The sequence below is a fragment of the Anser brachyrhynchus genome (genome assembly GCF_964034855.1).
Source record: "Anser brachyrhynchus genome assembly, chromosome: 19".
NCBI lineage: Eukaryota > Metazoa > Chordata > Aves > Anseriformes > Anatidae > Anser > Anser brachyrhynchus.
The window spans coordinates 4,942,177-4,967,758 of NC_137712.1; the positions used below are offsets into that span (position 1 = coordinate 4,942,177).

General features: G+C 44.7%; 4 protein-coding genes across 16 annotated transcripts in view; 2 read left to right on the forward strand and 2 right to left on the reverse strand.

Annotated features, from left to right (window-relative positions):
- The window catches only part of AK8 (adenylate kinase 8), a 76,656-nt gene extending 67,571 nt beyond the window's left edge, over positions 1–9,085 (forward strand). For 4 of the 5 annotated variants that reach the window (XM_080561797.1, XM_080561796.1, XM_080561799.1 and 1 more), the window contains exons 12-13: positions 5,821–5,901; positions 8,506–9,085. In XM_080561797.1, the coding sequence (XP_080417923.1) occupies positions 5,821–5,901; positions 8,506–8,752 (328 nt within the window). In that variant the 3' untranslated portion in view covers positions 8,753–9,085. Of the gene's footprint in view, positions 1–5,820; positions 5,902–7,580; positions 8,482–8,505 lie in introns of those variants that run through there. The other variant, XM_080561800.1, reaches the window with a different exon arrangement.
- Positions 1–25,582, reverse strand: part of SPACA9 (sperm acrosome associated 9) — a 127,219-nt gene that overhangs the window by 66,023 nt on the left and 35,614 nt on the right. The window lies entirely within an intron of this gene.
- DDX31 (DEAD-box helicase 31) overlaps positions 9,484–25,582 on the forward strand; it is a 63,551-nt gene continuing 47,452 nt past the window's right edge. For 2 of the 5 annotated variants that reach the window (XM_080561776.1, XM_080561777.1), the window contains exon 1: positions 9,484–9,672. In XM_080561776.1, the coding sequence (XP_080417902.1) occupies positions 9,499–9,672 (174 nt within the window). In that variant the 5' untranslated portion in view covers positions 9,484–9,498. Of the gene's footprint in view, positions 9,673–25,175; positions 25,417–25,582 lie in introns of those variants that run through there. The other 3 variants (XM_080561779.1, XM_080561780.1, XM_080561778.1) reach the window with 2 other exon arrangements.
- Positions 15,947–25,187, reverse strand: GTF3C4 (general transcription factor IIIC subunit 4). 5 transcript variants are annotated; one of them, XR_013940901.1, is made up of 6 exons: positions 24,811–25,183; positions 22,143–23,963; positions 20,252–20,382; positions 19,277–19,365; positions 18,110–18,561; positions 15,947–16,084 (listed from the first exon to the last, which is right to left on the reverse strand). XR_013940901.1 is itself a non-coding variant. In XM_080561774.1 (5 exons), exons 1-5 carry the CDS (start codon positions 25,144–25,146, stop codon positions 18,497–18,499), a joined length of 2,442 nt encoding a protein of 813 aa, XP_080417900.1. In that variant the 5' UTR covers positions 25,147–25,183; the 3' UTR covers positions 16,715–18,496. The 5 variants fall into 5 exon arrangements, 2 of the variants coding, with proteins under 2 accessions (XP_080417900.1, XP_080417901.1); XR_013940903.1 differs by lacking the exon at positions 15,947–16,084 and adding an exon at positions 16,715–17,998; XR_013940902.1 differs by lacking the exon at positions 15,947–16,084 and having other exon boundaries at positions 16,715–18,561; positions 22,403–23,963; positions 24,811–25,187.

The window sequence follows — 25,582 nt, forward strand, 5'->3', positions numbered from 1 at the left end:
TTACCTGTACTTGGCTTGCCGTTCTCGTGTGATAAAGAGGTTTGTAGTTTTATGCATTTCTGGAAACTTTTAAAAAACCCCAAAATGTGGTCAGTTTTAACAGGGGGTCTTACAGTTTAGACAAATTCAGGACAGTTGTGAGAGATGCTGCTTGTCTCCCTGCCAGTTCAGGCCGTAATGCCCCCCAAGGCTTTTTCATCCTTTTGTGAGAACTGTGGTATTTCCTTCTCCGCCTGCTTTGGTTCTGTTTTATGAGCCAAAAGGAGGAGCATGCATTTGTGCCAATGGTCACACAAGGATTTTACCTGTGGTAGCCTTCCAGAGAGCTGCTGCATCCATGCACTTCAACAGTCTCATTTCTTTTTCAGCTTTATAGCTCATTTACAAAAATTGTAACCACTGCATTGCCTGAGCTAAGTCCTCCAGGAGAGTTATTCTCCATAGGGAACTACACCACGGCATCAGATAAGCCTGTATTGATATCACCATGCTGTCTAAGATGTGTTGTGCCCTATCAAAGACTCCATTTTCTAGCCTTGAACTTGACATTTTCTACTCGTCTGCCTAGAAAAGAGGGTAAACTTTGGTTCTTCCCTCTCCTTCCTCTCCTTCTTTTGCTCTCCCTCTCCCTCTCTCTTTCCGTTCTCTTTTGCTCACATTTACGGGGGGTTCTGTCAAAGTCCTGCCAGCAAAGTTTGCCGTAACTTTGAGATCACACAGGCATCTGATCCTTTTTTTTTTTTTCCTTAAAGCAGGCTGATGTGGTATGTTGTAAACTGCCAGGAGCACTTGCTAATTTAGTAGTTAATGACAGTCACAGAGAGTGTTTTTCTTGCCCCTGGAGAGGCTTTAGACACAGCTGGGGTAGATTTGCCACTATCAATTATGCACAATTTTAAACAAGAATTGGCCAGCAGGGGCCTCTTTTTTTGCAGAGCGCAGAGCGTGAAGAATGGGAATATGGCAGCTGGTACCTGCCTACGAGGGGGAAGATATATAGGAGTCAAGAAAATAAGGGAAAGATTAATAGCTTACTATTTTTAAAGTTGCAGTTTCAACTCAAAAGTTTAAATGTTACATTAAAAGTGGCCCAGTGCTGGTATTTGTTGTTTTTGTTTGCTTTTTTATTGGCTTTTTTTTTTTTAATTCAAGCATCCTAACTTTATTGCAAGGCTTGATCTGGCCCTAGTGGAGCCACAAGCAAGTCAGGAATCTCTGCGTTTTAAAAGCCAGCTAGGGAGTCAAGGTTCTGCCTCAGATACTACGCCACATTCTCTTTTCATCCCTAAATGAAAACAAGGTATGAATTCAATTAGATTTAACAGTGTCGGTCAAATTTCACAGACAATAATTTTACAAAAAGAGCTTGGCTTTGGGCTCCCCTCCACTAATGTCAATCCCGAATAATTCCAGGTGATAGGAAACGCCAAGGATGAGAATCCGACCTAAGTAAATAGCTCAGGTCTAGAACAGTCAACATCTGGATCGTTCATCTGGGTCAGGCTCATAAAGCGGCAATGTTTAAATTACAGGACCAAAACCTGTGAAAAGCCACGGCCTGCAGGCACAGCTTTGGATCTCCTGAGATGTGAAGGCAGCTGGCAGGGCAGCGGAGCCGTCCTGGAAGGTGACTCGGTACCTGTCTGGGCAGGGAATCGTGCCTTAATCCCTAGCTCAGTGATATCAGATTCAGGCACACAACACTTTTTTTTTTTATGGCAACACATTTTTTCCATTGTAGGTGCTTTGAGTCAGTGACATAATATCTGCAAAACAGGAAAACCACCACCAAAAAATTCTCCTGAGGCCAACTCTCAGCACTGACAGTTGTTAATAACTTGGATTAACTAGGTTGTTTGCCATCTGGAACAAACGCGTCGCTCAGGATTAGAGGAGTGCTGCTGTGGAGGTCAGTAAGCTTCCTTCACTTGCTGCAGGGCTGTGACACATTCTTCCAAAAACGTCTCACGATCATGCTTGAAATAAAACTTACTTTTACCTTCTCCTCTCTCCGTTTGCAAAGGGAAGCCACCGTGATGCCCTGGTGACCTCTAAGATGTTAGACAACACTGACTAGTCCAAAGCCAGAAGCAACTGGAATGCTCTTTTGGAACACCAGAAGGCTGGCAGGAGAGCAGCGTTATATTCCAGCTTTTAGACACTCGACGTATTTCATCGTCATCCAAAGGCAGGCTAGTTCTCATAACAGGGCCTTTGACTAGGTACACAGTGACGGTGTCATCAACATTATTAACTTGTTTAAATTGAATCTCTGTAATGTATCTGAAAGCTGTAATAGATTAGATAAGTGATATCAAGTACAGTGGGAAGGAGGTAGGATTCTGGCATGAGATTTTTTTCCCTTCAGTACTTGTGTTCACAGTTTTATTACCTGTGAAAGCTAGCTGGCGGGCTGGACCTTCCCATCCCTCTCCTGGGAGGGCAAACAAAGGAGAGAGGACGGAGCTTTGCTTGTGAGTCGCTTGGCTTCACTCCTGCATCTAGCAGCGATGTTGCCACTCGGTGGCCTGGGGGGCGTTTGTCCCCAGAGACCTGGGCTGAGAGGCTCTACCAAGCTACACCCCACAGCAAACCAATAAATTGGAACTGGATGCCAGTGATTTTTGGTTGGCACGAGGTAGGAGCTGAGCCCGTGATTCGGGGGTGAGGATTCTTCGTACATCTCTGCCCAGCCTCTCCGGTGAGCACCTCTCGGTGCTGCTGACTGACACCACTCACCTGTTGCAGAGCTGAACGAACGGCTTGCCAACTCTGAAAGAGAAGCTGCTAGATGCTAATCTAGCAGCATAATGTGGTATCCTTTGATATGAGGCTGTGTTTCCTTGCCTCCCTGTCTACCAATTCTGATGACATCTGTTTCATATTTCTCCTTGATAGAAGTTGTGACACATTACAACATACAAAGCCTGGCTGATTCCTAAAGAGAGCTTCACAGATGATGCATTTATGTGGGGGGAAAAAAAAATATATTACACTCTGTATGTGAAAGGGGCCAACCCCTGCTTGAATCCAGTACGTGCAGGGAGTTGTTCCAGGTACTGTGCTAAATGCTGGATCAAGGTCGTGGATGCAGGCCTCTTTCTTAGAGGATTTCCAAGAGAAATCCAGCGAAGGTGTTACCTGGACAGTTTGAGGGTCTGGTTTATGTGATCAGGATCACAGCAGCTGAGAGGTGGACACAGGAAATGTTGCTCAGAAATACCTTGAAGCTACCAGGAATAGCAGAAGGCTGGCACCTCACAGAGTGCATGCATGTAAATGGGGTTTACTCGTGTGAGTAAGCCTCCTGGGGCTGCAGAATAGACTGTGTGTGTTACGTGTCTCCTTCAAAATGATAATAAAGCTTTCTAATTGGAAGTATTTTAAATCTACCTGATAGTTCTGTCTGTGTTTTTCCCCTTCATCTTTTTCCTGCTTCTGAACAATTTTAAACTGACAGCCCCGGGGCACGATGTTTTCTCTCATCTCCGGGGATGTGCAGTGCGGCGGGGCGAGGCGTCCCACCTCCAGCTGGAAGGACAGTAAGACGAGGAGTTGGTGCTGTATATTGTGCCTGCCTTTTTACAACCCATCTGGGGGAAAAAAAATCCATATTAGCAGGGATGTCTATGCTCTCCCACATCTTCCCCCTACACTTTTCTTTAATGGTGACACCAGACTGGATAATAAGAAGCATCTTGTATAAAAGAGAAGGGAAGCTCAGACAAGGCTTTCAGAGTTCATTTTGTTGGCAGCTTTTTAAGTGGAGTTTTTTAGGCTCTTCTGTTTCAAACACCGTAATACTTTCTGAGTTAGTAACTATGAATTACGACAAGCTTTCTTGATATGCCAGGTTATAATCCTTTAGTGGTTTTGTTTATTTCAGAATATAATAGGGAGCCGTATCAATTATCATGACTGTATAAATGTTGTTCCTCTCTACTAGAATATTCATCTTGAGCTATATCATCAGATGTTACCTGTTCTGACAATCACGTTTTTGTGCCATTGTTGGGCAACAGAAACAAAGAAAAACAAAATGTTAAGAGTGTAAGGGATAAAAGAGTGTTGAAACTGTTGTTCTTTTCCTGTCTTTGGAATCTGCGAGATCTTGAATGTTTTATTCCTGGCTGTTATTTGTTACCACAGTGTGAATAGAAGTCATTATCTGTAAACATTTGAAAAGAGAGATGATTTTCATAACTTTAAATCCTACAAAGGATTCTAGTAATCTGCTATGTGCATGCCAAGGTAAAGCTCAGCCTTTCATCTGGTCTGATCCCACCCAGTCAGTGTAAAATGTTCCTTTGGTGAATGTCTAAAGCATACAGTATCTTTTGTGAGAGGCAGACAAAAACAAAAATAGGGAGTCTGGCCTTGAAGGCAGCAGCAGGAGTGGGAGTATTATAAAGGAAGATGTACTTAGAGACTTCAGGATTTGTGCAGTTGGTGAGAGTTTGTTTTCATAAGTTTTCAAAGGAAGCCTTCTTTTTAATTTTGCTGCAAATGAATCACTAAATGTGATCTTTGCCCTGAGCTGCTCTGTTGCAGTGGTGTCTTCCAATGGCCGTGTGACTCTCTCTAGCCCAGGGGCTCACGTCCTCTCATCCTCAGCAGTTTGTTGAGAATTTTCTGCTGACGAGTTTTTGAACTACAACATAAAATTAACAGAACTGTTGTAATGAACCGAACTGCCGAGGAGGAGTCACCGTGGGATGGGCACAACAGTTTATACTCAGCGGTGTAACGTGACTGGGGTCAATAGTGACCTCTATTGTTTTCTGGTTCTACGTCCTTGATTCAAATCAGGGCTCTTGTGGAACCCGTAGGGAACGAGTAGGCAAGTCCCACCCCATCCTCTGGTGAGAAGCTGTTCGTAGCTTGAAACCCACACCACTGACATCGAGGGTCTGGCTCTTCAAGATGCTGAGCAGCTATGTCTTGTTCAGACTCAGTGGGAATTGCAAATTCTGATCTTAAAATCATGCATTAAGATTTCCTCTAGCCGTCTCAACAGCAAGGCTGATTGTCAAGTGGGTTATGCCACCCTGCTGCCTTCCATGCCCCAGCGCTGTTCGCTGTAGATCAACTCTAACAGAAAGGACACGGGATTGTCAGCAGCGTAATGTGACACGTATTAAATCTTAATACTCGTTCTGCTTTAAAGGATGTACGATAAGAGTGTGAGATAGGAGGACTCACTCTGTGGGGCTGTGTGGGGAGAAAAGGGTGAAAGAAGTGAAAGTGGACTAAAACAGCAAGAGGGAAAACATTGTCATTGGCACCGAGATGTGTTGTGCTGTTATTAGGGAAGGATCCGTAATATTGGCACACAGCTCTTTTTCTGTCCTTGACAGGAACAGTAGCAATTTTTTATTTACCTGTTGCAGAATGTCCTTGTGATTGTATTTTTCAGCTGGATTGAGTAGCTGGATTCAGAGAAAGATCAGAGGTAGCTGCTGGATTGTGAGTGGTCCATGACAGACTCTGATATTGGCTCCGACTGTAATTCAGCCACTGGCGTCCAGCCTGTCTGTTAAGCCCTGCCACTGCTCACAGAACCGCTCATGTTGCATATCAAGGAGCTCTGCCTTTAAAACCCAGTAACTGCTATCCTCGTTTAAGACTAAACAAGGTGGGAGAACAACCAGAGAACTGAGCTCCCATGCATATGTTAATGCCTTCTGATTCACTAAGGCCTAACGGACACTTCCATGTTTCTGTGTCCCGTTCCTTTAGGGTAAGGATGAGCTCGTACTCTGAAGGTCACAAGTGCTGTTCTCAGGATGTTAATGCTCTTACTCGTTATGTTCTCCGTAGGGTGTTTTTCTTCAATCTTCCCTATGAATCCATCATGGAACGACTGTCTCAACGGAGGATCGATCCAGTCACTGGGGAAAGGTTAGCACTGATGTCTCATGTATAACGTTTTTTAAGACTGCCAGCAAGATGAAAGCACCAGGTAGAATTCATAGAAATCTAAGGAAAGTCAGGAATATTGTACTCATGTTAAGGGATTCCTTAAAAGAAAGGTTAAAATTTTCATAGCTACTCAAGTACCAACCCACCTACTGACTGCAGCAAGCTCCTTTTCTCAGAATAGGGCATTTTAAAATCCCAGAGAAATCTACAGCAGCAAGTAGCTCAGCTCTTAACACTGTAATGGTAACTAAATTGGCAGGTAAAAATAATGCTGAGGGAAGATGTCTGAAACCTAGCCTAAATGCACATGGTTTTCAGACATTCCCATGGGAATTTTGAAAGTTTCCCAGCTGGAGAAGATGGAAATCTTGATGCATTTTACCTCCCCCACCTCCTGTGTTGGTTCTGTCTACTGTGAGATATTAATACATTTCTTTCTCAGTAGAGCAAACTTGTTTGAGTCACGGAGTTAGTGTAAAATTTGGTTCTCAAATGTGGCAGTTTGTCTTACTGGCAGTCCCATTGCCTTATTTCACCAGGGAGCTTCAGGTTTACTGTCAGCTCCACCCTTGTTTTGGGGGGAACCAGTACCAGTGAAATACCATCCTAAATACCTGCTGGACTTGGGGCAGGAATTCCAACTTCCACTTGTGCTGTTGTTATGATTAACATCTCGAATGGATAACTCCCCACACTTACACTGTAAAGCACAATTTTATTTTCTTAATGTTTAAACGTATCCTGTTGAATCAAAGACGAATACTGAACCCTCCAAGATTAAGTCCATAAATACTGGATTCGTGCCAAAGTGCTATGTGATTATTCAGACATCTCACTCTAGGTGTGACATTAACTGGTGACAGCAGCAGTGATTTGCTGTAAGTGTTCCCTTTGTTTTAGTAATAAGTGATGCGGTTGTTCAGAAGAAATGAACAGTACGAAGCAAATCATTCACACATCTTTGCATTTCTTATCATTAGGATTAGCCTGTTCAGTATCTGCTCCAGTTAACACGCTTTCTTCTTCCAAAGTCTGGGTTTTATTCCTTCCAAATTCATTGTGAATTGAATTGTTTTAGATGCTGTATCTAATCCTCGGCATTATATTAAACCTGCACCACTGGCTACAGTGCAGTGAAGAGGGTGGCCTTCAGCTGTGCTCTAAATAATCCTAATGTGGAATGAACTCTGTGTCCACATCGTTGTACCAGCTGGGGCTGTATTGCAGCTCTCTGCAGAGACACAGAGACTCTGCTTCTCTCCTTGTTTTTGCATGTATTGGCTTTACAGGACGAGGGATAAACTGGTTTTGTGTCATCAGAGAAAAAGGGCACAGAAGACATCCAGTCAGAAGTAGAATTACTATGGCAGGAAATGTAAATATGTGTTTGCATTAGAGCTTTTAGCAATTGCTGAAAGCCTCTGGCAATACAGGAGCATTGTCAAAATACTTTTTGGTGTCAGCTGTCTGGGCAGACTGAGCTGGACTGCAGCACTGCTGCGGGACTCTGGTGATGAAAATCCTCTGACTTGCTAAAGATTGCTGACGAGATGAGTGAACCCACAAGAGGGAATTCAGGGAAGCCGAATTCTGGCATCCTGGAAATCAGAAGTAACTAAAACCTATCTTGGATTGAGGTAGCCTCTTTTTATCTGCAGCTCCTGTAAAAAAAGTGCTAAGAATTACATTCTACCTGGTGTCCTCCCAGAAACAGAGACCGAGGTAGGGTATTTGTGTCTTCTTAACTTCTTCCAGTGACCTTCCGTGCTGACAGCGTTAACCCTACTGGCCAGTGGCTTATCAAGAGAAAACAGGCCTGTCTTTCACACTCACGCCTGTGGTGATTTGGAGGCAGTGTTACGTGAGGGCTGTGCTTCTGCTGCCCTTCTGCCACTTGCTGGAAACATTCAGCCACATCCCTGCTAATAGGAAATACTTGTAAAGTTTGGTTTTGGTGATACCAGCCCTGTTCTTGCACTTCTGAATCTTGCCAGGAAAGTCCCCAGTGTCCGAGACCCTTACACACATTTTAAGTGCAGGTCCCTCAGCAGTGCCTGGACGCAAGGCTATGTTTGGACTCTGCTTCAGTGCAGAGAAAGCACTCGAAGTTCAACAGTTTTTTTTCTAATAAATGACTAGTGTCAGCACAACGGTGCACAGCAAAGATTTTTAACAGATTTTTAAGACTTAAGGTTAGGGGTTTTAGGTGCTATTTTTAGATAAGAGTCAAAGATTACAAGTAAAACACGATACCTTGGGATTGGATCTGGAACAGCTCCAGAAATGCTTCATTGGGCACATGACAGGGATTTCTCCGCACCTTATGTGAAGTATTAAAACACTGCCCGCAGTCTGTGTCACCTCAGGAGAAACTCTTGGTTCTTGAGCATCCAGCACTCCAGAGAGCAGGAAAGCCAAATAACTCGCCCTGCAATTCGTAATCATTGTTCTGAAACCCCAACCTAGAGCAGAAGGAGGCGCTTACAATGAACTGGGATAGGCAAAACCCGTGGAATATCTCAGGCTTTGGCTGCTGTGCCCTCAGGCTGAGCTGAAGCGGTGACATTTGTGTCTCATCTCCAGATACCACACGACGTTCAGACCAGCACCCACACCGGCGATCCAAGCCCGTCTCCGGCAGAACCCTAAGGACAAGGAAGAAAATATAGAGAAACGTGTGGAAACCTACTACAGGAATGTCAAGGAACTGGAGGAGTTTTATGAAGATGCCTTTTATGTCAATGCTGACCAAGATCCCCATGTTATCTTCGAGTTTATAGAAAGCTGTATCATTAAGCCCCTTCCATGTAAAAAGTTTAAATGCTTATAATTATTTCTTCGATAGCTGGTTTAAAATTTTTCCCTGTAATGTTTGCAGTCCAGTCACTGATGTAGCAAGTTCACAGGTGAACAGGAACTCAGTCAAGCTGTGTTAAATTTGAAGCTTACCAAGTTTAGATGAAGTACGGAGTAAGAAATTGTGCTTTATGGGAATTTTTTGTTGGCTTTTGTTTTGTGATCTAATGTATGAAGCACTGCAGCTACAAAAGTTCCTGTGTTTAGTTAAAAACATCCTTTTCTGAATCTGTGATAGAGTGAATAGTAGTTTTGTCTTAACTGTGTAATACCATGCAGCCAACTTGGATTATTAAAGCTATTAGACGTGTTTCTGTCTTAATGCACTCCGTGGTCTCCGCGAGAACTACTTGGGACTGCCTGTCTCTCTCTGACAGTCTGCTGCAAGCAAACACAACAGCAAATAGAAAAATGAAGCTTGCAGCTCTGCAGTGCACTTTTCCCAAAGACAGCTGCAGTGTTTTGAGACCAGGATGCCTTCTTAACTCGACTTGCTTAAAAAGTTCTTCCAGAACAGCAGGACAGTCACGCTGTGGGTGCGCTGTCCTTCCCCACCACCCTGTTCTGCAGTTCCCCCACCAGGCAGAAAGACCCAGAGCACCTGAAAATAATATCTAGAGCTATAGCAAACGAGCTGCAGGTTCATCACTTTCAGAGCCCAATTAAGGCCATAACGAGCTGCAGGAGCAGATAGGTTACTAAATTCTGTTTTCCTGGTGGATGGAGGCTCTTAGCCTGTGCCAGAGGCTTTTCTGCAGCAGCCATGCACCCACCCCGTTTTATTTCCTGCTGACTGCAGGCAGCACCCGTGGCTGGTGTAGCTTAGCTGTGGCTGGGGAAATTGCTGCCTGTGTTCTTTTACTCTGTCTGGAACTGGTTGCCCTAAATACTCAGGTAAGTCTTTCTTAAATAGTAAATCCTTGATGAAAAGTACAGTGCTGTTAGCTTGTTTGGACTCTAGCTATGGAAATGTGTGTTTTTAATGCTTCTAAGGAGGGGGTGTCATTTGTCGTGATTCACAGCAGTGCTGAGTTTGATGCCTGTTATGTCTCCCTTTATTTCTTCTTTGTGTATGTGAATGTGAATTCGCTTTGACCTGGCGATGGGGAGGTGTCACAACTTTCTTCTTGCAGCCTTCTTAACTGGGAAGATGTAGGAAGCACGTGGGAAGCACGTACCTCCTCCTTTCAGGCAGTACAGGCCTCCAGGAGCCTCTTAGTTTTGTACAACTTCTCTGTTCTCATCTTTTATCGTGTGTGTCTAGGTCTCCGTGGAGTACTGTAAGGATATACATGCCCAAGTCCTTCCTCCCACCCGTAGAGTAAATTCAGGAGGGAAGACCCTAGTTATCTAGGTGGCTCAGGGGATGTAGTTTTATTTTGGGGTTGGATAATGAGAGTTTAAGGTCAAGGTTTTCAAAACCTTTGGGAGCTTCGATGAATGGGAATTGGACTTTCCAGACTTGAGGATAGCCTTAAAAATCTCAGAATAAATATCTTTGGAATCTAAGAAAGCCAGCTCCCCTGGCACCACCAGCACAAGTTGAGTCCTCCGGGCCTCTTGCACTAAGAAACGCCAGGCTGAGGCCCTGGCTGCTTCCTCTGCACAGGGCCCAAGCGCACACCCTGGTGTAAAGCTGGACCAGGGCATTTGTAACGGTTTTACCTGTTACAAATGTGCTGTTTGGTAACCTACTTGGGCAGCTGTTTTTTATGCTATTGCTATAAAGATTTGCTGTAGCATTCACGCATAATTGGGAGCCCTTCTATTAATAATACATGGGAAGCTCATCTTGCTAATATCACCTTCATCTGAATGTTCCTACTAAATATTTTGATAGATGAAATGGATAGAGAGTGTATTTAAATACTGTTTGTACTGCAGCTAGGGTACAAAAGGGACAGTGCATCTTTAATTAGACAGGTACATCTGCTTAATTAATTTAGCTGTAAAGCCCTTTTTCCTCTTCATTCTTTCATCTATATGCGGACGCTATATTAGTTCCGCTCTGCTGGTTCCATAGAAACTGAGAAAAAGAGCTTGTCTCATTGAGATGCGCTTGGCATGTCTGGGTACGGAGTCTCAGGTCAATGGTCAACCCCCAAGGGTTTGCAGCAGGCCTGAAGTGCAGAACGTAAGGGTTAGCAGAACATGCTAATACTCATGTAGAACTCTCCCTCGGAAACAACTAAAACAATTGACATTCATTTAATTACTGTAAACGAAACAGCCCCTGCATCACTTTGCATAGTAAAGCCTGTTAATACCAAAAAGGTTCAGTGGATGGGAGGAGGAATTAGGCTTTTATAATTGGAATCCAACACTTAAAAACCAATTTGGTAACTATGCTTGATTTTATTAGCATCTTATTCTGGCAAAACAAATGTTAAGCAATGAGAAAAACAAGGTAAAGAGGAGGTGGTAAGAACACAGCGGGGAGCAGACGTTACTTATTGTACAGCGTGCCCGGTTCTGAAATGGACATCTTTTATCACTGTTTTTCGAAGACACTTTGCCGAGAGGGCTGTTTGGAGGTTGTGCTACACGCAATATGTTACGCTGTTAATTACGCGGTTTGGCACCAAGATGAACGCGTTCAGCTGTTCCACAAACTTTCACGTCCACCTGCTCCAGACAATGGATCCTTCGTGCGCTGCAGTGGAAGGATGCTGGAGCGCCCCCAGGCAGGGATTCCAGTCCTCCAGCCCTGTCTCTGCAGGGGGCCCTGGAGCTCTTGAAACCTTTCCCCTGCCTCCTTTTGGTTTCTCACCTTTCCTCTTAAGGCTTAGATGCATCTTGGGTGATGATGCCAGCACAGAACCCTTAAATGTAACTGGGTTTACAGCCATCCGTTCACGAGGTGTTGCAGGAGCTGTGACTGCAGGGTAGGAAGGGACAGCAAGGTGTTCTCACCGTTCCTTAAGGTTTGTTTTAGGCCAAAGACCAGCTTGGCAGGTTCCTGTGCCTCAGGGTCTGCTTCTTGGAGGTGCAAACTCTGGTTATGAGACTGTAGCTGCCCACATCCAAATCAGAACCTTAAAAGTGACTTTGCCTTGTTCTTAATTCACACAGAAAAGTGTCTGTTCCTCTCTATAAGCGAGGTTATTCTCCTCTTTCTGCACCAAGAACTGTTTGATTCTATGGAAGAAAAGAAAAGGCAATTGTCAGGCCCATTTCATCAAAGGAAGTTGGTTCTGCAGTGTAACTGGAGCTGCAGTATGGGAGGCTGGGGGAAAGAGGCTGAACCTGTGCTGGTGAGGAGAAGGGAATGGTGGTGTGCCTGGAGGGCTCTATCAGGCCCCAGGTCCACTCCCAGCCTTGGAGAGGACGGTTTGAGGCTGAGGTGTAAGGAACTCTGACCTTCCTCCTCTACTTCTACCTTGTACGAGCTATCAGATATGCTCAGAACATTCATTTTCCTCTTAGGAGTGCAGTATCAAAATTACTAACAGTCAGGTGAGGCTGGATACCTACTGGCAAGGTCCCCAACTTCACTCAGACTTCAGCCAGCTTCGCTAAGAGCTGTGCTGCAATGGGAAGGTCTCCTGCAGCATTGGTGAGAACTGGCTGTGCTGCCCGCCCTGCAAGGTAAGGGCAGAGCAAGCCAATTTGGCACCTAGGAGTCAAAACTGTCAGTGCTACAACTGGGAAGTCACTGTCCAGATCCATGAACAGTGGCTCTAAAGCGTGGTTACAGACCTCCTGCTTCGCCCTTCCTCCAGGTATAGCCACACAGGTAATTAGTGCTTATCCCCCCCAGCCCAGCTGCTTGGATACTTACAGACATAATGCTCAGTACTCCTTACTTGCTTTAACCAAGTAGTTTCCATTGCAAATAACTCCTCAGAACTAACAAAATGAGGCACATTCTTCTCATTTATCTAAGAAAACACGTTCTTAAATCTGGAGAACAACTAAAACTTTCAAAACACTTCTCATATGTTGAAAGATTAAAATCAAGAGCTGATCTTTAGCCTAGGCTGACCAAAGCCAGATTAAAAATCATTTATCCTTTTATTCTACAAGTGAGGCCCGGGGTTATCACAGTCTCTGAGGAGCTGTCCATCTGCAGCATGCAACTCCCTTGAAACAAACAGCACCCGACCCCGGCCCTGTGTAGACCTTTCCCACAGCTCCTGTGTTTGAAGTCTTTCAGATACCGTAGCTGAGAAATCTGACTTTCACAAGGCGTGGGGTCTAATTTGCTGCTCAGTGTAGTCCTTATGGAAGTGAGATTTTTATTATTATTTTTAAGCACGAAGAGGACTGAATCCTGTTCACTCTTGCCAGTCTCAGCTCTTGACTCCGTATGTCCCTCCCAGGAAGTCAGTCCCTTAAAATACAGACATTACAAAAACGTACTTTATTTATTTATTTAGAATAAAAAAGGAGCAGGATTACAATGCTACCGTCGCAGTATACAAAACATTCATCCAGGTTTGCTTCATGTTTACAAAATGTGCCATATACACAGCATCAATATTCACAGCAGCTTTGTCAGACCCTCCGTGAACTAAGTCTCAAAGGAAAAATCTAGAAAGTAAAGATTAAAACTCAGCTTTGCTTTTCATTCAGCCTGGTGACCGCACGGTCTGCCAGCTACAACACTCGCACCCCGGAATGGAATTGAAGTAGCATGAAGAGATCAATTAGATTAGCAGAGCAATTAAACTTTTCTCTGACCAGTTCCATTTGGATGGCTCTTCATTCTTCCCTTTTCAGGACTGGCTTCCTAAGTTTAGTGTTAAATAAGAATGCTGCAGGGCCGGCGTGGCCCTGTAACTCCTGCTGTAGGCTCTCAGCAGCGCATGAGTCCTTCTGTGATGAAGATGCTCCAACTCAGATATTCACATTTGGACTGATTCAGCTGCAGCCTAAGACAGCACAGGGAATTACTCCACTTTCTGCTCTGAACTGTAGTGTAGTTAATGCTAATAAGTGCCCTGTGTACCTGCTGCGTTGCAACAATGAAAGCGGTCGAGGCTAGTCGTGCAGAGGCAGCTGTGACACTCCTGAGGTCACTACCCAGATCATGCACACAGATGACAGACCAGCAGGAGTTCTAGGTCTTGCAAATAAAGAGAGCTAAAAACTGAATCAGCACTAATAAAATTTAGCGGTGGAATAAAATATTCCAACTGACACCAAGGGTCTGGGAACACCTCCAGTGTAAAGTATTAATGTATACCTTGTATGAGTTAGAGCTGAGTATTGCACAGACTAATTTAAGTGACAGTATGTACACGAGGCCCTCCGTGAGAAGGGAAAACAAAAGCTCTGTAGACATTGCTGTACATACACGCTAGCCTCTACAAATTGTGAAAAACCATCCTGGACTGAGACTTCCAAGAGAAGGCAAAAATCTGTCTTGTCCTGATTCTTCCAACTTCAATAGGTAGGGCAGGAACCCAGGTGTACTTGAAGCTCAAGTTGTCTTTGTTTACCCACACAGAGGGAAGGAAAGCAGCTTTGCCAGTGTACCAGTGGAGCAGTAAACCAGCAGGCACCTCCACACAGATGGTACCAGCTCTGGTTAAAGGATAAACCCCTGCCCTTGTCAATGTGTATCTAAAATTCAAGCGTAGTTTGTGCGTTTACAGGCCTGACAGAGAAAGCTCCAAAAGGGAACGCAAAAAGGGGGACGAGAACAAATAGCACTGATAACTACTTCGAGCATTTCACCTTTATTAGCTGAGATCCCCTAAGCTTTTTCTTCTGGTTAATTTTGGTACTCACTATCAATCTGCCTTTTGCCATGACTACCAATGCTCTGAGGCTATTGCCCTTATTTCTGGCTGCAAAAATAATACAAGCTAGTGCTCTGCAGCAACGGATTTTGAAGTTTCCTGTATTGCTACTATACTGACCTTGCGTGTTTTGCACCCAAAGATGTCATATTGAGCAACAGCTTAAGTGATTACCCCCAACCTGCTCTGCGGTGAGGGCTCTGAGGAGTGGGATGGGTTCTTCTCCTTGTTCTCTCTCTGATGCCATACCCTGAGGTGGCAACTGAGGCTCCAGTAATTGTGCCTGCAAGGCTGCCCGCTGTTTCACAACCTGGGTAAGCAATAAAGGAAGGGCTTTGTATTTGAGAAAAACTTGTAAAAACAAGTCTCCTGTAAATGTTAGTTCAGGGTATAACAGCACAAGTAGGGTTTGTTAACCCTTAACTAGGACTATAAATGTTTGCGTTCGGTTCTTTCATGTTGAGAAATCTTTAATGAGGCTAGAATAAATGGTGTTATGCTGCATAATCAAACCTAGTAAACTTAAGAAAATCAGGGAAACATTTATTGCCTGTATGTATCTAGTAGCAACCATGGTATTTCCTCTAGAAACATACAGTATGGATACTCAAGACACTGTCATAATGACCTCAAACTTTCACCTTAGTTCAGACAATGGAATTTATAGCACCAAGGCACAAAAAAAGCTGTCCAAAACCAGCCCAGAGCTGTCCTGCTAATCTGTTGAACAGTTTGGATTTCTTCATGCCAGGGGAGGAGTGACAGGCTTGTTGTCAGCACAGGAAGAAAGTCTGGTGTTCACCACCAAATGGTCAGGCAATTGAAAGCTTTTAACTATTCACTTGTTTGTCTTGCAAAACTTAGGGCAAAGACCTAGTGAGTAAATTGGTTTTGTGGGGCTTAGTCTTCAAATACTTCACTTGGTGTCTCAGACCAGACCGGGCTGTAACATGGGACAGCTCTAACTATGTACTAGTTGGGAAGGCAGCTCTGTTCAGGGCAAAATAGTGCAAGGACCTGGCAGCAGGTGCTCGTACCACCCTCATCCTCTTGCTTTCCCCATACATGGGATGAAAGCAAAGGTTTTGGTTAGGAAAGCATGAGGGATAACGCGGCAGGGTGCTGCTGTAGCTCTGCAGGCTGTTACAGAACTCTAAGAGGAATGGGACTGAACCCCACTAAACTCGAGAACTGAAGTCAGGAGTCCAAGACAAATTAAAGGTTTCTCAAAAGAAGTCTCAGCTGGTAGCTGGGCAGAAAATTCCGGTAAGATCAACATCAGAAATTGTGTTCCTGTTCTGAGGTGTGCTGCACTATTCAACTGTACACTGGTTAAAAATACACTTAGGGACCAATGATTGTTTAAAAAAATAAATAAATAAATCACAATACCTCTTTACCTGTTGTGAATGGGTCAGGGTGAGAAGTGAAAGCTTTGTGCTAAAGGATCTCCACTGGCATGCAGAGAAAGCCGACATCATTGGCTTTAAAATTCCATTCTCCCAGCAGTCATAAATCAGGTTAAATAAACGGGCAATGGTATACTGAGTATCTACTGCCTTGAAAGACAAGGAAAATAAACATTAATGCTGAAACATCGGTGCTAGGTGTACTAGCTTCTACATGGCTAAAGCATTACAACTCTAGGGAAATTCAAGAGAACTGCTAGAAGTGAACACCAGGATTTCCTCTAATGATAGTGTGTTGAGCCTTTTGGTCAGCCAGATATAAACGTTTCAGCAGACCAAGATGTTGTTATGGTCTCTAACCAGTATCAAAGAAATTAATTTGACTTTAAAAAAAATTAACAACTTATATATATGGCTCTGGAAAGTTCTCTTACCTCCAGAATCAGATGAATCTCTAAATTGGAACATTTACTCACTGAGAGAACCGGTCAGGACTGTCCGGACAAGGTCTTGGAGCTTCTGCTCAGAATGGTTCCCCTACCACCACAAATTAACCCTTCTGTTCAGCTTGTGCTGAAAATATATGTTGTGTTTCCCCCAAGCCTCATTAACACTGGGAAGGAGAACAGAAATGCTGTCTCAGGTACAGTGCCTGCCTCAGACTGCACGCAAGTTAGGTACCAAGGTTACTCTGACTTTGTTTCACTACATACTATCACAATCCACATTTTCTTTCCATCCAGACACACCAGTCATTTCAATTTTCAATGCATGGCAATAAAAAACTAAACATTTCTTTAATACAGTTATGGTATCACTTCCAAGGATATTTACAAACAAGACTAATTATTTTACAGATGAATGTGCTTATGCTGTTCTAGTCTACCATATTAATATTATTCTGAGTAAAGCACTATCATGCTTAATGCATGAAACGCTGGATAGTAAGGACAGCTGACTTGTTTTAATGTTAGCTGAAAAGAAAAATTTGCTCCTGCTAAAGGTTAAGGAACACTGAGAAAATATGCATAGTCATCAAATCAAGGAAACGTAGGCACCAATCCACACGTGCATTGCTGGAGACTGATACTGTCAGGACAATTCCTTGATTTTTCCTCAAATAGCTACAGAGGACGTCTCACACAGTCAGAAGTGTCATGAATCACAAACAGGGCAGCACATTTGAGTGTCCAAATTCATATTCTGAGGAATGTAAATACATGAATTTTGTATTATTTGACATGTTTTTTTAAGTCAACAAGACAACTGTACCATATAACCATACATATTTGAGAGGTATTATTCCTCTAACGCTGCATAGGAAGTTGAAAAGGATTCTCCTGCTCCCCGTATGAACTAGATGCCAAAGACAGAAAGAATCTTTTTCTGACAGGACGGTTAGAAAGCAGAATAAATTTCTGGGCTCAGCCATGCTACATCATTGGCATATTTATGAATCTCTTGAGAAAAAGTCAGGGTTATACAACAGAAGCTTTACCAGGCTCCACGACCAGCTGTGGAAACTTTGCCTCTAATATACTAGCCATGTTGGGGTTTTTGTTTTGTTTTGCTTTTACTGCATTATTACGAAACGAGAAACTGCCCACTGGGAGTGATTACTTGTGTGTCCCATTTCTGTAGAACAACATCTCTACCAGGGAGATTCTCAGTTCAATTGCAGATACAGTAAATGGGTAACGGTTGTGGTACCGAGTTGCACTGGAAAAGATGATTCTTGGTGGTAGAGGGTTAACTGAAACAGAAGGCATACTGGCAAAAGCTAGGAAGTGGTTAGAGCTTAGTTCAGAAAAAGAAAGCGGGGCAAGAGACGTGAGCATTGGAAGTTATATATATATTAGCGTTTAATTGAATTGCTAATAGTTTAATAATTATTACATTAAAAATTATTCTTACTGATCTGTATTTGACAGAGGCAGCCAATTTGACCCTTCTGACTGCAATACTGTTACAATAGTTGAAAGGCAGTTAGTCTTCTAGACTTTAAGTGAAACTAATGTAATGGCCAATTTCTCTCATATGGCTGTAACTGGCATTTGCTTCACTCTGCAAGAAATTAGAACCACAAATTATTTCGATAGTTTAATGTTCTGCAGCAAGTGCCAGTACTTGTTAAAAAGCAAACAAGCACTACGAGCTGAAGCCTTCTCTACCCACCAAGACTATTCAAGAGGCAGATCCGCTGTTCCCATCCTAGCTTTTGGGAAATCACACAGCTGCCAGGCAGAAAGGGCAATTCACGCTGCGAGCTTAAGACTTCAGCTTCTTTTCAGTAAAAGGAAGTGTGTCCAGCTGCTGGTACTTCAATGGGGTGCGTTTCCAAATTGCTTTACGAACTCAATCTTCCAGGTGTACTCCTGGTTCTGGAGCATGGAATGGCCTCTGGACCTAAGGAGTTTCTAGAACCTCCAATGTTCTATTTACAGGGTCACAGACATTGTCTTCCCTTTCAGTAAAGTGTTTATTTCTGTGCCCAATATCCTTCTAGACTGAAGGGAGCTTGTGTGGTAGTGAAAATATTTTCAGTCTTTACATAGCTCTTCTCTAGAAGACGGGGGAATCACAGAACGTGCAAGGTCCTTGCAGTAACCTCTTGATCCACTCGGGATCTGCAAATAAGAAAACAAGTTGTTTAGAGCTGGAGGCAGAGATGAACACAGAAATGGTGCTGGAACGGACAAACTAAATAGTAAACCTGAAAGTCTGTGTGTATTCACCACACAGGATTAACTGAGAGTTAATCAGCCTCTCTGTACAGAACTTTAAGTTCTGCAGTTAATCCTTAGTGATATACTGGAATACCTCAGGGGCAGTGAAAAAGCATCAGTAGGATTTCCTCCCAGCTTGTCCTTCCTCAAACTGTGAAAACACAGAGTCAAAAGGCTGACTGGCCCCACAGCCTGCCCTCGTCCCCGGATGATGTTCTTACCACAGGTTTGGAGCCTAAGCCAGCAAGGTGCCAATTTTTTCTTACCCTGTGCTGGAGCAATACAGCACTGAAATTGGATGTCAAAAACATTCAGCATTTGCAGACTTGGAAGCTAATTCATTTATTTAACTTGAATATAAACTAACAGCTGTAGCTCCCCAGCACAGGTTATGTATTTACCAGCTGTCATAAAATACAGTATTTACAAGTTAATTTCTGTAGTCACTATTTTGTAATTAACATATGCCATTAATGCATTGACAGCAGCAGGAGACCATGAAATGCATGACACTGGTCCCTTCACATAGCTGCCTACAAGAGGAAAGTCAATGAAACCAATGCAAGTCATTACACTGATAAGAATACATAATCCTGCCCTTATAGGAGCAGTTTACCTTCTGGGGTGGGATGCCGTGCAATGCTGTCATGAAGCAAACACCTCCTGTACACCAAACTCTGACAGGACTGGTAGGTTAGGAAGCACCTGTGAAAGGACAAGTTGTTTTACCACGAGGCTCGGGGTTTTACTGTTTTGTGACCTGCTCCTGTCTCCTGACTGGAGGCTGGGTTCTGTTCCCGACAGACCTTACTTTCCGAGAGTAGGGGCAGCTGTGAGCCACATCAAACACAAAAATTAAGAGTTTATTTATGCAGGTAAGTGAAACTTCCCAAGTGTACACGTAAATGAAAAGGCCAAAAAACAAAATGCTATGGAAAAGGTTTCATCATCGGCCAAAGAACTTCAGCACACAGTAGAAGAGGTCAAGAGCTCGAGAGCTCCTGTGCAGGGGAGGAACCAAAGCATCATTAACTGAAAGTAATGACTACGTAGCCAAAATAGCGCATAGGATTTGGTGGTAAAACTTCTTCTGAAGTGACAGACTACTGACTTGCAAAGTCTCTGTGGACAAACATCATACACCGATACGTCGATGCTGAAAGACTTCTTTTTCTAGATGAAGTTCCAGACTTCTCAGTGTAGTTGTTTCTAATCGTTTCCTCTTACATTACTTTGTTCTCAAATGCTGAAGTAGCTAGAACAAACTCTTTCATGTGCTGTTCTAAACCATGCCTGGTGATTGATTTTTTTTTCACTGTTCTCTCCCTCCCCCAGCTTGGTAAAAAAAAAAAAAAAAAAAAAAAGATTATCAAAAGCATTTTATTTTGAAAATAGCGTACTGATAAGAGAACCAAGTCCAATCTACGGTCCCTTTTTTCTCAGGGAAGAGCCAGCAGAAAAATGCAGTTAACTGCAGCATGGTAACATGCTTCATGACTTTCTACTCCCAACACTAGGAAATATTTTAAGTTAGCTATTTAAACATGTTAAATGTATGCGGAAGGGGCAAAAAACTCTAAGAGCAGATTACCTGAGCCAAATATGTCCATTGGAGCAGACTGCCTGTTTGCGATCAGTGAATGGCAGGATCTCTTTACACAAGCTGCAGTGCTCTGGAAAAGTCTGTTTGTTCATTTTCTTTAAGATATGCCCAATCAGCACCTGGGAACACACAGCAGTCAGCATCGTTTAGAGCGAGACAGCTGCCTACTGAACGGTAGGAAAGTCTCTCAGGGTACTGTGATTTCAGAACATGTTACAGGATGCAAAGACCTATCCACTTCACCGAAATCATATAAAGAAATATAAACGTAAGGCTGTCACAGAGATGTATTAATTTATTCTTGAAATATGATCACCTGGATTCATCTGTCCCATACTGCAGGGATACAGAACTTAAGAGCAATCAGTCTTAGGTTAAGCTAATTGCAAATGTAAAACAAAGCAGAATATTTGATATCATACCACTTAGGGGGTGCCAGTGATGGTTACAGCAGTGGTTTCAGTTCTTGTATGTATCACAGAAGATGTGCTAAGAAAAAATCCTGTTCAAAAATTAGTGAGATGTATGTCCTCAGCAGTCATCTTCGAGGATACATAATGTTTGTAGTACAACATTTACATGATAGAACTTGTCCTTGACATTTCAGTAGATACAAACCACATCCCAAGAACCTTTAAAATGTGACAGCAAACTGGATAAAATAGTTTGGCAGGCAGCTTTTAATCACTATAAAATGAAGAATCTTCTTTACAAGGTAAGAAAAGCAACGTCTTGGGCCTCCAATTCATAGTAATTGGGCACCAGAAAAACACAGGAGCTCTGCCAGGATACTTTCCTACCAAATTATGAAGGCCACACCGCGTGGCCTGCTGCCTTGCAAGTCCAGCAGAGAACACCACGTTACATCAGTAACAGAAACTGTGCTTGCTTCCTCTGTCTCTCTGAATGTAGTGTACAGGTTGATAATTAGAGTTCAAGTGACTTAAGGATTTAGGTACTGAATTGTTCTCTGCTCAGAGGTACAGGCACATCTGAGACACTTTTGTCATCGAGTCTTAAGGCCTGGAGGCTGATGGCAGTGTTCCCACTGACACTTCCCTTGTCTGATGTCTGTTGCCCACTGCAGGGCTCACCGATCACGTATTTTGTGCCACAGACATTTACTCTACACATTGCAAGTCTCCCCGCAGTTACGCTTTTACTTTGGTAGGGAGTACTGCAAGTTTGGGAGGAGGTCCTGTTACGGCCAAGCATTTAGTTACGCTTATTTATTGTACTTTAATAAATGCAAGTGTGCCTGAAGGGTCAGGCCATAAATGTGTTGTATCAAAGATGCTCAGTCAGCTTGGTTAACTGGAAACCCTGCATGAAGTTCTGAATCGCTGGATTTAACTCATAAAACAACTATCTGTAACTGATATTTTCATGGAAGGTTCGTGGAGCACCGACAAGACCAGAGATACCACCTGAACACTCACAGTACTTTGAGTAATAAATAGTTTAAGAAGTGATACTGCAACTCTGGAAAGTTAGAACTTCAGATGTGATTGACTAGAGGAAGAATCACCGAAGTTTAGGTTTGTGTAGATGCTAAATTAAGTAAGTCTAGCCACACAAACATTCTTCCCACTTAGTACACTTACAAGAGAATGAACTGTGATCCTCTCCCTTGTTTTGCAGAAACTCAGACATGCTTATTCCTTATGTACCTGATCCAGACTTCAACATCTGTATTTATGTTCCCTCCTATTCCACAGTTCCAAGGAAGGGCAACCATGGATGCTCTATAGAAGCCGTCTAGCAAGGATTACGTGATTACAGTTCTCTTTCCCACCCCTAAAGCTGTGTTTTCCTTTTAGGCTGTGGAGGGGGGTGAAAGAGGTAACACCGAATCCCCAGAGCATAGAGGTGCACTTACTCGTGCTGTTCTGTCCTCATATCCGTCATCGGACATTAAGAAGTCACAGACTCCTCTGGTGGGAATACTGGTGTTTTCTGTAATCCATGTGTGTAGATAAACTTCTCCCAACACCCGTTTCATGTGCTCTCGTGTCAAGTGCATTTCTACTGCCTCAATCTGTGCCTGTACTTCAAGCAGCTTTTCTTCCATTGGCTCGTGGCCTCCTATCTCACTTGACTGAGGAAGAGAATCATCGGCAGTGTCATCTATGTCCATACCTTTGCCTGTGTCACATAGGCTCTGCTTGCTGGCTCGTTTAGAAGTTCCTTCCTCTTGATCATCTTCAGTGCTGCCCATTCCAGGGGAATCAGAGATCATGATTTTTGTGTCCTCGTGTGATGGTTTCCACATGACCTCTGAGGGAGCTTTCTGCATTGACTGGTACAAAATCCTCAGGAGAAACAGCTTAAACCGCCAGAAGTAAGTAGAACCACAGCTCTCAATCTTTTTATCCAGCGCTTCCTGTAAAAATTGAGGAATATGCTTCTCCTTCAAAATTTTCCAGCGTACGAGATCTGTCAAGTCCACTTGCCGGAAAAGGTTCTGAACCGAAGATTCCAGGAGCTGCGCGGCTGCCTCCTCAAAAGTCTTTAGAGTAACAAACTGAACTTGGTAGTTTTTGTTAACGGGGTGAAGACCGTTAGTCATGCCCTCTGTCGTAATAACTGCTAAGTACGCGCCACAGGGGCTAACGGCTATTCCATGAGTCCTCACAGAGCCAAACACTTCTGAGAGCTTAATCAGCTGGTGCTCGAACTTTAAAGCAACATCTGTGAATATAGGAATCAGCTGCCTTACCTTTCCGTCACTGGAGCACGTATACACTGTGCCGTTCTGTTTGTCCGCGGTCATAGACACAATTGGCAACGAGTGAAGCCCTGTCACGTGGGAATTGTGGACGTTCAGACCTGCCTTGGATATCAACAGAAGACACCAAAACACGTAAGATCCTCTTGCGGCCACCACTAAGCTACAGCTACATTTCTGGTAGGGATGGTAAAGTGGAATACATTTGATACTGTGCACTGGTAACTGGTCCATTTCTTGCCATAAGACTACGGGCTGTCTTAGCGTAAAGTAGCCTTTGACCGCTTTTAGATTGACAGGAAGAATTTTAACTGGCCCAAAAGCACTCCCTACGATAAGTCCACTCATCTTTCGGTTGTTATGTTCATACTCCCACCAAGACAGGACACTCGGAGAGCTTATTCCAGACTCTATGGTATTGCAAGAAGTAATTGATTCCTTACCCAGAAACGGAAGCTGAAACTGCCAAACCACAATGTTACTGTTTTCAAAGAGTACTGCTAAGAGCACGCTACCAACATCCCGGCACTCGTTGTTGTGTTTAACCTGCTGAGTGGTACAGATACCCGACCACTCCATGCGTACTGGAGTCTGCATGCTGTGCCGCCGCTGAAATTCAGCAAAGTCTTCTAGTTCTCCCCTGGGAGTGTCAGCCTTGGAAAGTTTGTAACTGGCTTCGTACAGACGCTCGCCATAGATTTCCGTCAGGTCCACCAGCTGCACCCACTGCAGTCTGTTGAGGTTTGCGTGGATGGTCAATCGATTGTCCATGGTTAAAGCTGCAAGCAGGCATCGTCCGTTGGCGTCACAGCCCAGCGGTGACCAGCTGGAGTACTTGAACCCTCGCATTGGCGGCAGCGACTTCCCCTCAGGATTGAACACTCGATCTAGCATAAAAGTTTGGCTAACCGTTGGATCCATAGAACTGGAGAACTTTTCCCTACATTCTGCTACCTCCTTCTTTGGACCAACCTGAAAGATAACAAAAAACATTTAAATACATTTCAGAATGTTATTTTAAGATTTTCCAGGATTTAATTCTCACTTGAAATCAAGCACCCTATCACAACCTATGCTATGGTGCTCAAATTAATTGTTAATTAACCTCGCTCCTGAAGATTTAAGCCTCAGTGTTGGCCTGAATTTGTATAGTTTTGGTTTCCTGCTATTGGATCTTTGCTGAACCAAACAATCTGTTTTCATACTTGCGCACTGGAACAGGCTCCATAGGGATGTAGTCACGGCACCAAGCCTGTCAGAGTTTAAGAAGCGTTTGGACTGTGCTCTTAGTCATATGGTCTGAGTTTTTGGGTAGACCTGTGTGGAGTTGGACTCGATGATCCTTGTGGGTCCCTTCCAACTGGGGATATTCTATCATTCTACGATACTTCTGTTCTCAAATGTGTACATAAAGGTACGCATTTAACAAATTGCAAAGCGCTCGGTATTCCAACTCAAGTCACTCCACATTCTCAACTTCGTTTGGGGGGGGGGGGGGGGCAACAGTCATAATTTCACAAGACACACAGCCAGACTTGATTCCTGTCTGTGCTGAGGCCTGTGAAATTAAGGCATCCCCCAGAAACCCAAAGCTAAAACCTTGCTGCTAAAACCTTTCAGCTCCAGTAGTAACCCATGAAAGATCTCTATTAAAATCCTACCGGAATCGTTATCAAAGTAGTGGAACTGAAGCGATTCTTGGGAGAACAGATAACTTTTAGAATCCCTGAGGTTCCTTCCCACGCAAAACGCCCCCCCTGCCCCTGCCGGGCCTCCCGCGGGCAGGTAACTCCCCTCAGCGCCCCGAGCCCCGGCTCACCTTGAGGTAGCAGGCGGCGGCGGGCGCGGGCACGGCGGTGCGGTGGATCACCATCTCCTGCCCGCCGCCGTGCACGTCGCTGAGCTGCTCCAGCACGGCGATGCTGCGGGCCGTGCTCACCGACACCCGGTGATCCTCCGACCAGGCCAGCGGCTCCAAGCCGCTGACGCCGTGCTGCAGCCTCACCGCCGGCTCCCGCCTCACGGCCGTCAGCCGAAACCCGGCGCTCGCCGCCGCTGCCGCCGCCGCCTCCTCCACGAGCGAGTCGAGGCCCAGCGGCGGCTCCTCCTCCGCCGCCGCCGGGCTGCCCCCGCTCGCCCCGGCCGCCGCCGCCATCTTGCCGCCGCCTCACGGCCGCTCCGCCCGCTGCGCGCTTGCGCCGCCGCCGAAGCCCTCGGCCGCCGCCGGCTGGGGCTGCCCCGCCGCTGCCTGAGGGGCACCGGGAGCCCGGGTTCCCCCTTCCTTCGCCCGCTCCTCGCCCTTCGGCGGGGCGCCGGCCGCAGCCCCGTTCCCTCGGGGGTCCCCGGGGGCCGCCCCGGAGCCGTGGGGAGGCGGCGGGACATGGCGGCGGGAGGGGCGCTGCTCCTCAACCTGTGCTCCGGCGGGGTAAGCTCGGCTCCAGGCAGAACCTCGCTGCGTGTGGCGTGCCCGCCCGTCGCGGGGCCGGGGCTGAGTTTTGGGGCCGGGGCTGAGTTTTGGGGCGGGGGGGGGGGGGTGTGGAGAAGGGGTCGCCCGTCCCCGGGTCCCCTGCTGGCCTGGGAGCCGCTCGGAC

Excerpts from the sequence above, each read along its gene's own strand:
- GTF3C4 (XM_080561774.1), bottom strand. The coding sequence starts at position 25,146 with ATGGCGGCGGCGGCCGGGGCGAGCGGGGGCAGCCCGGCGGCGGCGGAG. Across the intron at positions 23,964-24,810 it reads CCGCCGCCTGCTACCTCAAG|GTTGGTCCAAAGAAGGAGGT; the intron begins GTGAGCCGGGGC and ends GTTATCTTTCAG. Across the intron at positions 20,383-22,142 it reads ATGAGGACAGAACAGCACGA|GTGCTGATTGGGCATATCTT; the intron begins GTAAGTGCACCT and ends GTGTGTTCCCAG.